The sequence below is a fragment of the Alligator mississippiensis genome, chromosome 3, assembly GCF_030867095.1.
Source record: "Alligator mississippiensis isolate rAllMis1 chromosome 3, rAllMis1, whole genome shotgun sequence".
In the NCBI taxonomy this organism is placed as follows: Eukaryota; Metazoa; Chordata; order Crocodylia; family Alligatoridae; genus Alligator; species Alligator mississippiensis.
The window spans coordinates 59,084,771-59,101,493 of record NC_081826.1 but is presented as its reverse complement, the minus strand read 5'-3'; the positions used below and the strand labels follow the sequence as shown (position 1 = coordinate 59,101,493).

At 41.0% G+C, this 16,723-nt stretch overlaps 1 protein-coding gene across 4 annotated transcripts in view; it reads right to left on the bottom strand.

Moving 5' to 3' along the window:
- Window positions 1-16,723, bottom strand: part of STAU2 (staufen double-stranded RNA binding protein 2) — a 255,299-nt gene that overhangs the window by 168,464 nt on the left and 70,112 nt on the right. For all 4 annotated transcript variants that reach the window (XM_059723969.1, XM_059723970.1, XM_059723971.1 and 1 more), the window contains exons 6-7: window positions 6,666-6,825; window positions 343-450 (exon numbers count right to left, since the gene is read on the bottom strand). In XM_059723969.1, the coding sequence (XP_059579952.1) occupies window positions 343-450; window positions 6,666-6,825 (268 nt within the window). The remainder of the gene's footprint in view (window positions 1-342; window positions 451-6,665; window positions 6,826-16,723) is intronic.

Genomic DNA, 16,723 nt, shown 5'->3' with positions numbered 1-16,723 from the left:
AGGAAAGCAGTAAAAAAAGAAGGGGGAGAAGGAAGGAGATAACTCTTTGAAAATGGTGCATATAATACAAAATGTCTCTATGAGATCTTTCACAGTATCTGAATGTCTGGCAGAATCTCCCAGTAGAAGACATAATACCTGCCTCCATTTGAGAGAGAGATTTTTCCCCCTAATTGGTGGTAACCAATTGAAATTTCTACTCCAAGATGATGAAATATATCTGAGGAAATTTTCTATGCTATGGCACAATAAATGCCTTCAGACATCTGGGTTTTAGTTGTTGCTTGTTATGCTTTTACAAATGCTCCAAAGATAACAAACAACGGAATATAGAATACTTACCTCAAAACTGACCGGTATGTTGCGCTTCAAAGCAATTTCAAACACTACACTGATCTCGGATTTGTTTGCGTCTTTATCTTCTTCTGTTTCTTTTCCTCCCTCTCCATTCTGGATCATGAAAAAAACATAAATTATGTTAAAATTCTTACCTTAAAGAAGTAAGATGAATATGATTTCTTTTAATGCCTCTTTAAGTCTACTGACTGTATTTTCCCTAAAATAATATTATAAACAGCAAATTTCTTAGTTTGCTTAAAGTGATATAATATTTTTCTGTATTTCAAAAATTCTAGTTACAATTATTTAGTGATTTGAAAAAAAAGTTTCATGTTTGTGAAATGCCTTAGGCTTCCGTGAGGCTTCCACAGTGAAACTTGCTCTTATAACCGCCTACTAACTGCTGTTGCCTATCTGAACAGGCGTTCAATTTTTGGACCCTACAAGCATTCCTGTCTCTACAAATCAAGGCATGTTATATCTTTACTTCAGCTTTTAACTACCAGTACTTTCAAGCTGTTTGTCTAAGAACTAAAAGGTCCTTAAAGTTTTCAACCTTGGATCTTCCCCTTACCTGCGAGTTCAAGCCAGACTTTCGACTCTAGACTGGAGGTCATAAATTTCAAGGAAATTACTACCTAATTTACCAGACTGCCAGCAGCTGGGGCTCCTACCAAACAGATAACTAAGACTGATTTAACTCTTTAGCCAGAAGCACAACCATCAAAAGTCTAAAAGTATACTATAGTTGTAAAACTGATACAGAGAACTGTCAGGTTCTTCACAAGGACTATAAAATATAGTAATAACTTATTAACCCTTTAAAAACAATTTATACTTTAAGTTTAATAAAAAGTGTGATCCAAATCTAATGGCAGCAAACACCTAAAATGGACAGGCATAGAAAGCTTTGATTTACCCTTCAAACAGTCAAAAAACAAATGCCTACAAAGAGTAAAAAACATTCATTTTATTTTCTGACACAGGCTTTGACTCTGTCAATGCTATTCAATATATTTACAAATGAACTGAAAGAAAACACAAAATCATTGCTTGTAAAGTCTGCAGATGATACAAAAATTGCTGGAGTGGCAGACAACAAGGATTAATTTCTCATTAATCTACCAGAGAAAGGCTAGCAAGATCTAAGGGATGAAAACTGAAGGTAGACAAATTCAGACTGTAAACAAGATGCAATATATATGTTTTTTACAGTGACAATAGTAAAACACTGGTACAACTTACCTTTGGATGTGATGGACTCTATATCACTTGAAGTTTTTAAGCAGAGCCTTTCTAGTCTCTTTAGATATACTCTAGCTTAAGCCAAAGCTTTTTGCTTGATGTTAGAATTACTAGGTAAAATTCTATGGCTTGTGTTGGACTACATGCTCACAATGACTGCTTTAACATTTCTGAATCCAGGAATATTTTTTCATGCTACACAATACAAAGCACAGTTATGGATGCAGTTCAAGTAAATTATTAGGTATTGTCCTTTGTACTGAACAACAGTCAGTCCCAAGCCTCATTCATCAAACACCTTTTCTAAACTTATTAAGATAAAGTGATTGAATCGATGGTTATGGACAGATTATTGGAATGTCTAAAGACTCACTAGTTTAAATGTGACCATGTCACAGTACTGCACCTCTTTGCTCTCCATTCCTTTTTTAAGCATTTCTTCTGCTAGTTGGCACGGTATTTGGCAACTACACAGCAATTCTTTCATTAATGCAGGTTCAGATACCCCTACGTTCTCCAACTTCTTTCTGCTGATAACTTAGTGCTTTACCCACACTTACAAAATGTAATATCAAGCCCATAAAGTTTATCTTCAGTGCTTTAATATGTATAGAAGATTTTGTGCCTAGCATATTAAATAATACTATCATAAACTGAAAGTATAGAGAAATCTTTATTAAACCATCACCAGCTTATGAAGACCAAAAAGTGACCCTATTTATTGTGCTCCATACAGAGAAATATTTGGTACCCATCTAAGAAAATCTATATTCTAGGCCAACATTACAATTCAGATGCTCAAATACCACAGGAATGTGTGTGTGTGGGGGGGGGGGGGTGTCCCTGGCATTTAATTTATACGATCTGGAAGTATATCCTATTGTGAAGATGATGCAAGAAGTCTCTAAGACAGTAATTCTCAACAAAGATACCAAAAGACCCTTCGGTGCAGTGAGATCTTTGTAACGGTTTGTAATGCAAAGCAGTCATGGTGACACAGCTGGGCACCCAAGACAGCTGCCACACGTAGAGGCAGCAGTGACTTCCTGTTGCTACTATTGCCACGATCACACAACTGTGGTAGCACTCTTTTTTTTCCACTCTACCTACCCCAAGTAAGCACCCAGGGTGCCTGCGCCAGTCACCCTGCCTTAGTTACGCCACTGCCATAGAGTGCTGCACAATATTAGTGTGCCAACACCAACACATGGTTCACAAGATAAACCCGCAGATTTCAAATAGGAATCTATAGTGTCAAAAACACTTGGACGCGCTGTAATCTTTCTGGGGTTGATTTTTTTTTGCAACAGAAGAATTGCTCTATTATTTCTCCGTAGTCAAAAATTGAGTAAAAGTAAAGATCTGGCATTTTCCTAGAGTCTAATAAGGTTGAGAAACACTGCTATAGGAGTATAGTATTCACCAAATTGCAAGTAGTATCAATGTTACTTCTAAAATGAGAGTGGCCATTCACATGGCCACAAAAACTTAGCTCTAAAATGGAGACAGTATGTAACTAGGGAGGGGAGGGGGGAGAATTTCCCATCTGAGCATGTTACAATTATTAATGTATAGCGTGGACACACAAATACTTGGAACCCTTTCAAAAGGGGAAGTTTCAAGAGGGCAGCAGCTGCTATGTTTTAGCTGTTAGATATGAGCAAGCTGAGAATGACTGAAATGGAGCAAACTGTCTCCCACTGTAACCCTGGATGAAGGAGTGTTAAAGTTGGAGCAAGTTTCCTTCATTTGAATCATTTTCAGCTCACTCACATACTATAATGAAAATGTACCAGCTGCTGCCCTTTTGAAACATTCCCCTTCTAAAAGAACTCCAAGGCTGCTTACAGACATGGAAAAAAACCAAACAAACAGCGCTTTACTTTCAGCTCACTGTGCCCCTGCACTGAGCGCAGGACATGCACAAAAGACACACTGCATCAGTTTGACCCAGCTCGCCCAGCATCTGTATAGCTCACGCGCTTCAGCGGGGCTTTTTGGCACTTTTATTTAAGATCTGAGATAAAAGCACCAAAAAGTGCTGCTGAAGTGCGCAAGCTACACAGACACTGAGGACTCGGGTGAAACTGATGCGATGCCTCTTCCAGTAAAGTGCTGTGTTCCCCCCCACCCTCCCCCCAGCACACATCTGTCAGCAACCCAAGTGTTCACGTGTCCACACACTATGTGCCCGCGTTACACTCCAAGGAAAGAACTACTGATCATATTTTTCAAATGAGGAACAGAGAACATTGCTCAGGGTGAGACAGGAGGCTTGTAACAAAGCAGAATTGAACACAAACACATGCTAGACTCCTGACCGAGATCAGTCCAGCCGCCTTTTCCTTAAATCTCGATACCTCACTAAGGCATCACTCAGTTCTCATTTCACAATACTGTCTCCATAACTCATATTTGGGGGTAGGGGAGTAGTTTCCTTTATCTCTCTCAACTCATGTAGTCAGTTAGGTTAAGACAATTCTTTGGAATCATCCAAGCACAGGGCGGCACCAGCCTTTTCCTGGCAGCTGCGCTATATGTCTTCTGGCCAAACATACTTATTTGGCCAGACTGGGAGCACTGCGCCTCTGCAGGTGAGAGCAGAGCGGACTCAGCTGTGTGGGGCAGGAAGCAGCAGCCCAGGGAGGAAGCGGGGGGCTTGACAGGGGTGATGCTGGGAGGGGTGGCTACGGGGGGGGCTAAGGTGAATTTTGGGACCCCCTAAGCTCCCCCTTCTATCTAAGCAGCTGAAATTTTATTGCCTAAAAGTAAAAAGTCTGTGCAGCCACATCTCCAAGCACCTAATTTGTGCCCACAATCCTAATATGGCTCAATCTGGATTCCCAAAGAGGAACCCGTCTTTCTCAAAATGTGTCCCTTCCTGTTTATGTTTCTCCTGGCTAACTAGGGATTTCATAAGTTTAACTATCCAATTTGTGGAAGGTGGTGAAGAAAAGGATGAAGTTATTATAGTAAATCAGATCTGGGCAGGAAACAAATGAGGAGAATTAGACCAAAATTAAAGATTTTTGGAGTTGTCACAGAATAGCTTTTCTCCTGCTTGAAGCCTGGACATCCTAAGGGACCTGTTCTAACCTCATATCAAGAGGCAGACAGATCAGGTTCTTACTGCTGTTAGGTTAAACATTTTTCTAAGATTTACACGAATAGACTATGAAGAAATTAACATCTAAACAGATCTACCCATATTATTTATGTAATTTATTTTCCATTACTACCTATTATTACTGGTATATAGACTTAGTTCTTAGCAGTTTACTGTGTGGGACTAAAAATGTCAGTAACTAAAATATGTTAACCACAAGTGTAACATAAGTGAAGTCTTCCTGTCCTTGACAACAGGCATCTGGAAGTTAAGGACCCCTCTTACAAATATATTAATATTAACAAAACCCAAAAATGCACTGAACTAAGAAATGTTGCTCACTAATTCAACTTTACAACCTAGGCTTCTGAAGGTAAGTCTTTGCACAACTATTTCTTTGGAAGAGATGAGAAAAGGAAGAAATAAACCTAACTCAAGATCATTCTGTCGAGCACATCTTCCTTTTTTTTTTTTTTTTTAAGATTTCTAACTATTCTTTTTAACTGGATTTGGAAAAGGAATGATGGCAGAATGAAAGGGGGGGGTTTCAGACTCTCCTTTGATCATAAGGAAGACTACTAAGGTATGGTACTGGAGTAGTAAAAGGAATATAAGCAGCACAATTGTCCTTTTTGATACAGAAAATTCTCTCTGGTCTTAAATGGCACCTCAAAAGAAATCAAACAATAAACTGTGGGTAAGCTTTTTAGATTATTGCTCTATACAGGCTCTTGATAGGATTGGGCAAAAAAAGAGTGCAAGGAGAGCTTCCTTTATCTTCTAAGGATACTTGTTTAATTCCTTAGCAATGTTGTTGCTATAGAGATTTTCATTTCCAAAGTTACTTGTGAGATGGGGGGGAGGGGTTGCTTAGATATTCTTTAAAATATGTAGGAATATTTTCATTTTTAAAGTTATGAAAGCTTTGACCATTACAACACTGAAGGAAACTAATGATCCACTGAGGGACCAACAGGCCAAAAAACCTAAACCCATCTGACAGCTGTTCAGTGGTCTGTACAAAGTAATTTAGTGAGCTCAGTCAGGTTCCTAAAGCACAAGCACAACAAAAATACAAGTCACTATTTGGCAACCTTGCTGATATTCTGAAATGTATTAGAATAAGTAGTAACTTGTTAAGACAGAGACTGATTTAATCTGTAAAGCACATTCAATAATATTATTATTAATATTAGTATTATTAATAATTCAAGAATTAATTAAATATTTCAGTGAGGCCACAAATTAAATGGGCCTTTTCTGTACTTTCCAGAGGTGATCACATATCCTTTCTATGTAGCTGCTTTAGTTTCCAAATGAAATACTTGCTCTTGGCAATTAGAATTTTAGTCTGTTCGATTCCTTGCTTCATACCACTTCCTTCAGCATTGGGCTGTTGAAATAAATATATTCTTATATCTATATTTGGTTGCCTTCAGTATTGGTCTGCAGCTTAGTTATAATTACATCCAAGTGAATTCATCACTATAAAAATTGAAAACTAAAAAGTAAGCTGTAACTAGTTTTATAAAGAACCATGTTACCATACCCCTTGTGCTTATCCGTATTTTTAGAGTTGAGGTAATTTGGCCTTCAGTATTTCCACCCACAAGCTACACCTTTTCTTCCAATTACTATGATTCCACATATTTCCCTTCCCCTCTCAGCTTCCAGATAACTTTATTATTTTATTAATGTTTTGTAATATAAAAAGAACCTTGTTTTTTTCATCACTTGAATTTAAAATAGTTTTCATTTACAAATTGAAATTAGAGCCTGTTCTAGTTTCAAAAAAATGTTAAATATATATGTGCAAACAATGCAGAGAAACATGGATGTTTAAAAAAAAACCCGATAACTGAAAATGCACTGAATTGTTATTTTTCTACAACCTTACTCTATGATGCAAGAATCCAAATGTGGGATTTGGTACCCAAGTTTGAAAATTAGCCTCAGTACGTTTTTAACCACGAACCTGAGGTAATTTTTCTGGGATAGGTTCATTCTGGAGAGCTTGAAGGGCCTTCATTGCAGCATTGTGTCTAGCAGCTTGACGAGTCTTTCCTTCACCAAAAAACTCACTGTTGCCAACAGTCAACTGGACATAGAAAATTTTAGGCACTGGGCAGTGATACCTAGGAAGAAGTCATGAATAGGTTAATACATTGCTATGAGTAAAAAATGAACAATATAATTTATGAAAACTGAATGTGAATTTTATTTAAGATACAGTAGTAACTATGATAGACAATATGACTTTTGAGTCGCAGCATAGGACAAAGATCCAAACATATGATGCCGTCTTGTGAGCCTCTAACAATCTTGCCTGTAACTCAAACTTGTCATCTCGAGATCGCTAACATGGCCTTGTAACTCTCCTTTTAAGGCAAGTCAAGCATCCAGTGCTAACCTATTTCCAGCGTCATCCCAGAGGAATGCTGGGAATAGTAGTTGTTGAGGCTGGTAAGAGTTGGAGACTCCTGTGCAAATTATACTGGAAAAGTCCTGGGCTATCTAAAAGTGGCTCCTTTCCCTCACAAGAAAGAGATATGGAAGAAGAAGGAGGCCAAGTTCTCTTCAGTAAGGGCTCAGAAATGTTCCTGGGTAGCAGCAGCTGCTGGAGAGGCTGCAAAGAGAACCAGAGACCCAGACAAAAGACTAAGAAGGGAGATTTGGTATTGAGCATATTTGTAACTGAAATTGCAGGGAGGGCAAAGAAACTAGTTATTGTAGGAAGAAGTTTGGAATTAGGATGCAGAGAAGTTTTTGGATAGAGTGCCTGCATCCTTTTTTTTGGAGCTCAAATCAGAGCTTCTAGCACACTATGGAAAAAAAACCTCTCCTCCCTTATCATAATGCCTGAGTATTTCTAAAGTACTATAAATAGAAATAACAGCCACTACTGTAGGTAGATTACAGGGTTTGTCTGAATATGTCCTAGAAGACAGCAGGGGAAAACTAAGGTAAAGAAGTTAAATATTCTGACTCAAGTGACTATCATAACCCAAACTTTTCCACAGTGATATTTTTATTCATACCGTTAAATCCCACACTTACGTGTTCTATAGTAAAGTAACTAAAACAACCCGCTTCCCTCCTTTAGCAAGAATGGAAAAAAGAGAGAGGATGTTGCTATTTTTGGCATTGAAAGGTGCCATATTGCGAAGACTGCTAACACAAGAATCTAAGTAGCTAAATAAACGGATGGGTAGATCTTCAGTGTCTATAGAGAGGGAGGCATTTTTTCCTTGAACTAGAAAACCTGATTCAGCTAATTAGATGAAGATAATTAACTCCTAGCCTTTAATGGAAAGCAAAAAATAGCTAGTAATATGGTTGTTCACTTGTTTGTTTTTTTTTATAGACAATTGTGAATTGCCTCATGTTGAATGTTCCAGGGTTTTAATCCTCAGACAGTGGATCTTCTAACACTGCACATTCTTTCATGAAAAAAATGTATATATTAGAAGCGATATGTTTACCAAGTATATAAAATGTTTGAATAGTTGATGTAATGGTCAGTGTGAGAGACCCTGAAGGAGCAGCCTCAGCAGCAGGAGCTGCCCTTGCCCCCTAAGGTACAAACCAGGGGCTGGGAGAAGAAGAGACAGTGGAAAGAGCAGGGCACAGTATACTTAAGTTACTCTTAAGTGGCTCCAGCTAGATCAGCGATTCTCAACTTTTTTGGCCTCAAGGCCCCCCCCTTCCATATTTTTTCCTGAATTTCAATCTATCTCAGTTATTTTCAACTCGGGTGCCATGAAATTCAGAAAAAAACATGGAGTTATCTTTTTTAAACAGTATATCTCAGCATTGGTACAATTTCTTCTAGCAGGGAAATGGAATGTGTTTCATGTTTTGAAAATATATAAATGTATAGCTTTTCAGATGTAAGAGTAAATTTGTGCTGCCATTTTTAATACAGAAAAAAAGTATGCCCCAGGCATCAAAAGTTTAGGAACCACTGATCAATGGTTTATTTCACTGCCCCATAGATTATGACACATTTAATGTTGAATGGTTTTGTTTGTTAAGTGAAGCATTAACACACCTAGCTACCGAGGGCCAAGAGCTAGTTATACCCATTAGCTTTTTTGTGAATTTTGCCTGAATAAGGATGGTACATGATAGCCTAATTACTGAAGTTTACGGTAGAATTTCACCATTTGAAGCTAACATTAACGTTAAAAGTTACATGGAAACTTATTTTAGTTTAACTTCTTTTATTCAGCAGATACATAATTTGATCTGACATTGTTACGGCCTTAGAAACCATGAAGTGGATTTCTGATAAAAAAAAACATAGTGCATGTTATCTATGCAAGGTGAGCAACTATTACAGTGGCTGAAGATCAGTGGAGAATATAAGACCGTATCCCACACATTCAGTCACCATCTACATGCTGCGTGCATGTCAATTAAAGCAGTATTTTCTATCACTGGCTCTCCAATCTGGGCTCTGCCTATGGCTTTCTACAGACATTCAGTTTCTCCTGGAAGAGTCACTGCAGACCCAGGAGAAGCCACCAGTATATAGATGCTCAAACTTTTTCTCCCAGAATAAAAATGGTTGCTCCAGGAAAAAAATAACCTGGGAACAACCAGGGTTAAAACAGTCCCCAGCAGAGTCTATCCTGGGAGACTGAACATCTGTACATGCTGTAAGTGATTAAATGGTGTCTGTATGAAGTGAGGACCAACATAACACTGATAAATTCTGCCATTTGTAGAAGGGAACCTGCCATACAGAGCAGCAATTTTTCTAAGTTTTCACACCAGCACCAGGCAATCCTCACTTCTTTGCACATTTCTTTTGAAACAAGAGTTACTGTGGCATAGCAGCTGGCAGCTATGCAGGGATGGTGACCCATTTTATATAAAATGAATAGGCTTTCATTTTCATACCACGCAACAGAGGAGCATATGAACCGTAGTCCACTTTACAAACTTAGGTCCTACAAAACATCGTCTTTCAAAAAAAGGTGTACTTATGAAGTTATTTACAGTAAAAGCTGCCTTAACTGGCACCTTATAAGCCAGCATGCTCTATTAACCGGCATATTGGCTTGTAAGGTAAAAGCAAAACCTGACGTGCTCACTGTGGCACTTCTGGGTTCGCCGAGCCCCCACGGCCCAGGGCATAGCAGGCTGCGCGGGGCCCACCTTCCTGTTCCTTGGGGTCCACGGGAGGGGCGGTGATGCAGCGGGAGGGGCAGCGACAGGCGGCAAAGACACCTGTTTGGGCCTCTCAATTGACCAGCATATTTTATCTGGCACCCCCCCATCCCCCATGGGTGCGAGATAACAAAGGTTTTGCTGTATAAGGTAATAAGGAAAAGCGAAACTCACTTAGCCTGTGGCTCTACAGGCTCACGAAGCTCTCTGGCTTTGGCAGAGTAATTAGACTTTTGCATGATTTGGTTTCAACCCTTTTTGTCTGCCTGGTCTCAAGCAGAGGACAGATAGCATAAACACTGCCAGAAACATGTAAAGCAACACCTGAACTGCTCAGAGTGGAATACAACTGCTAGAATCCTGGCATCTGCATGGCATAGCAGAGTGTGGGAAGAGAGAGGAGAATGAGACTAGGGAGCAGGAAAAACTGGTTTAATCAGAGCCCCCAAGATAATAATGACGCTAACATCTGAAGACACAATGTAATGCTTGTTGTAAATCAAGGAGCATTATAAAATGAACAGTGCAACAAAAGATTAAGAGGCTGCCCTGAGAGAGGTTCTAGCTCTCCAACTCTATTTGTTGACCAGTAAGATTCTCCAGCACTTCAAGTTTGAGTAACTGTGCCAGAAAGGACTAAAAACAATAACTACAATTTGAGGGTGGGAGGGAAGTTGGATTACCACAATAAAGTAACAACATTTTCTAACACAAAGTGATAAAGTGCAAAAAAGTGCAATAAGGTGCAACATTTTCTATCACAAAAGTTTCCAAGCTACAGTTCTACAAATATTTGCCGAGTCTTCATTGATCTGCTTCAGTCGCAAAGCAAAGCAGGCAGGCAGTCTTCAGAGAGTAACGATGCAAATCATTACACACAATCTGTGGATTTACAGAAACTTTCAACTAGCTAAATGTAAAACAAACAAACAAACAGAAGTACTTAAGTACTTTTCTGCATCTCAGTCACAGTTTTCATTTTGTGTGAAATGAGCCATAATCAAACCCCCAGACAATACAAAGTAGGTGTATAGCAAGCAGATAAACCCATGCAAACTACAAAATAACAAGTGAATAGAATATAAACAAGTGGGGGCTTCTAGTAACAAAGCAAGATTTAGTACTAAACATATGAAGTTCTATATTTAGAAATGAATTAGATTAGAGCGGAAGGTCTTTCTGAAGCAGACACACATACTATTATATAAAGACTCTTTTCCACCTTTGTCTCCTTGATGATGTCCTAATATTAAACTTTTTGTGTAATTAGGAACTGTACACATCAAGGGAAGACCTTGGCTTACAGCATAAGTAACTGGGAGGTTTGAGATCTGTAAGAAGATCTAGAGAGTTTAATTGGCCTGTAACCTGGCATTTTAAACCAAATGTTCTGCTACATATGGCAAGTTCTACCCCACAAGTTCTCTCGCTGTGTAGAAGGCACACCCACCAGCTGGAGAAATTCCATTACAGGCACCTTCTGCCTTAAAACTAGTCGCATACTATTACAAAATGACCATTAACAAAGTCCAGCAGTATGCAAAAGTGTGGAAAACATAGATTTCTTCTTCAACAGCAGCAGAACGGCTCCTGCAATGAATGGTTCTGCACATTTAGTGACTATATAGACACAGCAACCTGAATAGTAATTTGCATGTTACCTATGTCTGACTCAACCATTCTTACAATGATACTGTCCCTTGATAACTGTGACTGCAAGGGACTCTCAATAACAAAAAAGACAACTAGAACATAAGGCCTATAAACTGCATGTAATAAAAGACACAAAAGCAGATATTCTGATTTGTCCACATATAGGTGTTGTTTCTTCGAATAGAAACCAGGTACGTATCAGCATTCATTCATTTCTCCAGCAGAATACATGCCCACTCAGGGAGAAAGATTTCAGGCTGCCACCTGTAAGATCTCCCTTGTGATAGAAACTCTCTTGTAACCTGTATTCTTCCCCCCATCTGGCCCAGGGAGGGGAGACAGTATGGAGAAATAAGACAATATTCTCCACCTCTTCCCCAGAGCAGGGACTGCTCAATTTGGGGAATGGGCTGGGGACTTTGCTCAGTTTTCCTTCTACTCCACTCTGGGAGACTGGGAGTGGAAGGTTGGAGGCTGCTCCCAGTACCTTCCCCAAACTGAGGGGTCTTTTCCCATTACTTTCCCATTACTTTTCCATTACTCCCTGGGGACAAGGGGGACTGAATTATTCTGGTCTGATGAAGACAAGAGCATCAGGGAAGAGGGGGCTGCAGGCTCAATTCCTATACATTCCTCCTCCTGGCAAAATTTCTGAAAAATTTCCACCACTAGAAATGAACACCTGTTTGTGGTCTTTATTTTCTCTCAGCCTTACAGAATCAGAGAGCCCCACATACAAGAGTATTTGCCTTTTAGCTGGCTCCACTGGTACTATTTAAGAAGGACAACCTGAAACTGGAAATTTGCTCTGTGCCTGTTACCTTGAATGCCAAGTTTAAGCAATAAACAACTGTTTATGGATAGTTATAAACCCCTGAAAATAGGGGTTCATAATAGAAATGCTGACAGACCCCTAACTAAGTTGGTGTGAGCGGGCGCCACTATAATTAAATAAATCACCAGGGTCTGCTGACAATTACAAAACTCATTTTGGTTTGCCACAGAGACAAACAAAATTTCTGTTCATTATAATTTTACTGGAATATGATGTCATAACGTGTACGCATACTGAAACAATCTGCTGCTTTTTTGGCCAAAATATTAATTGCATGTTAAGGAGCCCTTGGGGCCTCTTCCTTTTTTGCCATCAAATCCATACACACAAAGACAAATAAAGTATTAATATATAAGTTACATGTTCATACTGCATTTCCTGTATTTTTCTAGAGTCCTCAATGCATAAATGTTTTTGGTAAATATCTTAACTTAGAAAAAACAAGTGCAATTTGAGGCTCAAAGAGACTGGGAAATGTGTCTAGATATATTTCCCTTTTGACTAAGTAAGCTTCCTCACAATATTTTTTTCTTCCAAGCTTTTTCCAAACTATTTATATAGTGTGTTCTTATTGCTTCACTTCACAGTTCTTCCTGTATTAAAACTCTTTCCTCGATGTTCAGCTCCTCTTCAAGGCTCCCTGTTCTGATACTTAGCTTCCCTAATTTTAATACTAATTTAGCATCTGTCTTGTCTATGCCTGTCAAAAAAACATGAGCGACTCAATGATATTCCGCTTAATACCTATGTTCTCTATATATGTAAAAAAAGGTTTGTCTATTCCGCTTTTTTCTCAGTATCCTCTTCCCAATTTCATCTGACTAGCAGCTGGGGGCTGAGGGACTGGAACACTGAAACATTCACAGATATAGGCCACCTGCATGTGTTATGTTTCTACTAGGAGAATTAACATTCACCCAGTAGAAACCACAAATGTACAAACACTCATGTTGTTTCTCCCAGACCAAAAATGGCAGTTCTGAGGAAAAAAAATAACCCAAATCCAACCAGCCAGAAGTAGCTCCCAAGAGAAAGACTGTTTGTACACTTTCCAGAGGCTTAATTCTCCCTATTATCAGGAGTCAAGCAATAGGAAAAGGCTCCAGTGCCTTCTGAAGACCAGGGTCACGCAGTCTAGAGGAGTGGGGTAGCTGCTCCCACCCCTCCAACCTGACCTGATGCCTGGGAGGAGCAACCACAAGCTTCTCCTTGTTGGCAGCTCACACACTAGAGTTTCTGATGTGAAAAGTGGGCAGGGGGCTTCTTAGTCTGCTCAGCCCTCAGGTATCAGAAGCAGTACCACAAGTCCCCAGCTCAGTTCTCACACTGGAATTCCCAGTCTGAGACACAGGCAGGGGCTCTGCCCTGCTGCTCCTCTCCCCTCCTAGACTGGTCTCAGAGAGGAGGGGAGCAGCAGCCACTGCTCCCTGCCTCTTCTCCAAACTGGGCAGTCCTTGGTTTGGGGAAGAGGTTTGGGGGGGACAGGGGAGGGAGGTTGTCAGCTCCTTCTGGCTTCCCCTTGTTGCCCGGCTGGGCAACAGAGGTACAGGGCAGATTGTGAAGACTGGGAATTGGGCTCAGGGAGGCTGCCCCAAGCCCAGTTCCCAGACCCCGAGCTTTAAGTGCCACCTCTACCACACAGCTGGGTGGTGGGGTAGGGCTCTCAGGGGAAGGAAACCAGGGCTGGGGAAACTAATTCCATTCTGGTTCAAAGCCCAGGGGGCAGCACACACAGCAATTCAAAAGCCAGGGAGCCAGGTAGGGGAAGTCGTCTCTGGCCCTGCTTCCCTACATTTCTAGCTTTAAATCATCCTGTGTCTGGACTGTACAAAAAGAAATTTTAAATTCTGGGGGACTGCCTAATGATAGTCTGCCTCCTTCCCAGGCTATCAAATAAGGCTCCCCTTAGGACAAGGGTGGCCCCAGGGGTACCCTCTAGTGCCCCCTGAATGGAGAGCTCACCTATGTAGCTTTCCAGCTAATGGGCTAGAACACATGCATGCTCCAGCTCCTGGACTATTTTTCTCCTGGTAAGAATTTCAGAGCATTCCTTACCAGTAAAAATGAATGTCTATAGGCAACCCTAGAAAGCTAAAGGGTACTACACTCCTGAAGATCTCAGCTGCCTGTTACAAGGGCCATTCTACTTATGCTTCCTTTTGTCTTCTTCTCCCATACCAACACAGCCAAACTGGTAGTCCTACTGACACTGGTTACCCAATCTGCATTAATACTTGGTGATCCTTATATAGTTGGAAAATAAGGGTATTCAGAGGAATTAAAACAGTATTAACTTTACACATTTTTTTCTCTACAACTTTTGAAATTCCTCTAGGGGAACAAGTTGCTTAGTGCAGCTGTTCCCTGGCCATGCCCTACTTTCTAAGCAGCCTATTAGCCACATGGATCTTTTGCAGATGTGAGCAAGCTTTGGAGAAGGGGAAAGTCCAATGTGGCCACATTCCTCTCTACACAGTCCCCCTTAAAGGTTCTTTCTACAGGTTTACTCCCACAGATGGAAACAAATACAGACCTATTCTGTTGTCATTTCCGAGAACTAAAACCTACTAGTCTTGAATGAGTCTGCTGGTCCTCTAACAAACTACCTGTATATTTCCACAATGTCATTTTTACACTAAAGCAAGAAGACAATGCACTATACTTCATGTGTTGCCTCATTCATCCATTACTAAGTGCAAATTTACATTCAATAACTCTGTTTATACAACTAAGAACTGCTTGCTCTTTTTCTAATGCTGAATTCCCTTCCAGCACATATGCAAAGTTACAAGATTGTATTAATTACATCTACTTATCCCAGATTGCAATCCATTTTAAGGATAGATTAAAAATTAAAACTGAACCTCTGAGAATTTAAAATTAATAGTGTCATTGGATGTTTACAGACATGCTCTGGGCGGGGTGGGGGAGTGGTAAGGTGCTTTACTTAGCGCCGCTCTGGCAGCGGCGCTAATTAAAAGAACCTGCAGTGTCATGTGTGTCAGTGTCCCCGCAATGAAAAATGGTGGCAGGGCACTTTGACTAAAGCTCATTGAATGAACTTTAAAATGCCCAGCCACCATTTTTCAGCATGGGGACACTGATGCATGGGACTCTGGAGCAGGAGCCGGCAATTGTTTTGGGCTGAGGGCCACTTACCAAGTTATGGCAAGCTGTTGAGTGCCATGTGGCCCCACCCCTTGACGGGTGCCCCTCCCTCTGGTTGCCATCTTGTGACCAGAAGTCCCACCCCCTAACCTCTGACCTTTGCCACCATAAGTCCCTCCCCCTGCCCCTGCCAATATTTTTGTCTTGATACACATGTTTGATTAGTGTACATAGAAGTGATTGCACAATACCTTAAAATAATGTTTGAGTCGGCAGTGTGATGAAGCCATCAAAAAAGCCAGTGGCACTTTATCGTGCATCAGCAGATGCATGACGAATAGGTCCAGGGAGGTGATACTTCCCCTCTATCAGGTGCTGGTCAGACCACAGTTGGAGTACTGCGTGCAATTCTGGGCGCCACACTTCAAGAAGGATGCGGATAACCTGGAGAGGGTCCAGAGAAGGGCCACTCGTATGGTTAAGGGCCTGCAGACCAAGCCCTATGAGGAGAGACTAGAGAAACTGGACCTTTTCAGCCTCCGCAAGAGAAGGTTGAGAGGCGACCTTGTGGCTGCCTTTAAGTTCATCACGGGGGCACAGAAGGGAATTGGTGAGGTTTTATTCACCAAGGCGCCCCTGGGGGTTACAAGAAACAATGGCCACAAGCTAGCAGAGAGCAGATTTAGACTGGACATTAGGAAGAACTTCTTCACAGTTCGAGTGGCCAAGGTCTGGAACGGGCTTCCAAGGGAGGTGGTGCTCTCCCCTACCCTGGGGGTCTTCAAGAGGAGGTTAGATGAGTATCTAGCTGGGGTTATCTAGACCCAGCACTCTTTCCTGCTTATGCAGGGGGTCGGACTCAATGATCTACTGAGGTCCCTTCCGAACCTAACATCTATGAATCTATGAATGTCTTACTCTTGTATATTGTAGGAGGTGGGTATAGGTTTGTGGGGGGCTGTGGGTATATGGAATGAGGGAGCATGTGGGGTGTGTGTGGATATGTGGGGCCTGTGGGGGGTTGTGTGTGGGAGGAGGGTGGCTGGGGTTTGTGTATGGCAGTGCAAAGAGGGGTGTGGGTGCATGTGAGACTCACCCTATGAACACACACACACACACACACACACACACACACACACACACTCCCCTCCCCCTTCTCCCCTCCCCAAGCTTGTACACGCACATACATACACTCTGCCCCCGAGCTAGGCTGAACAAGCCATGCCTTTTTTTCGGCACGTCTATGCTGTGGTTGTGTTATG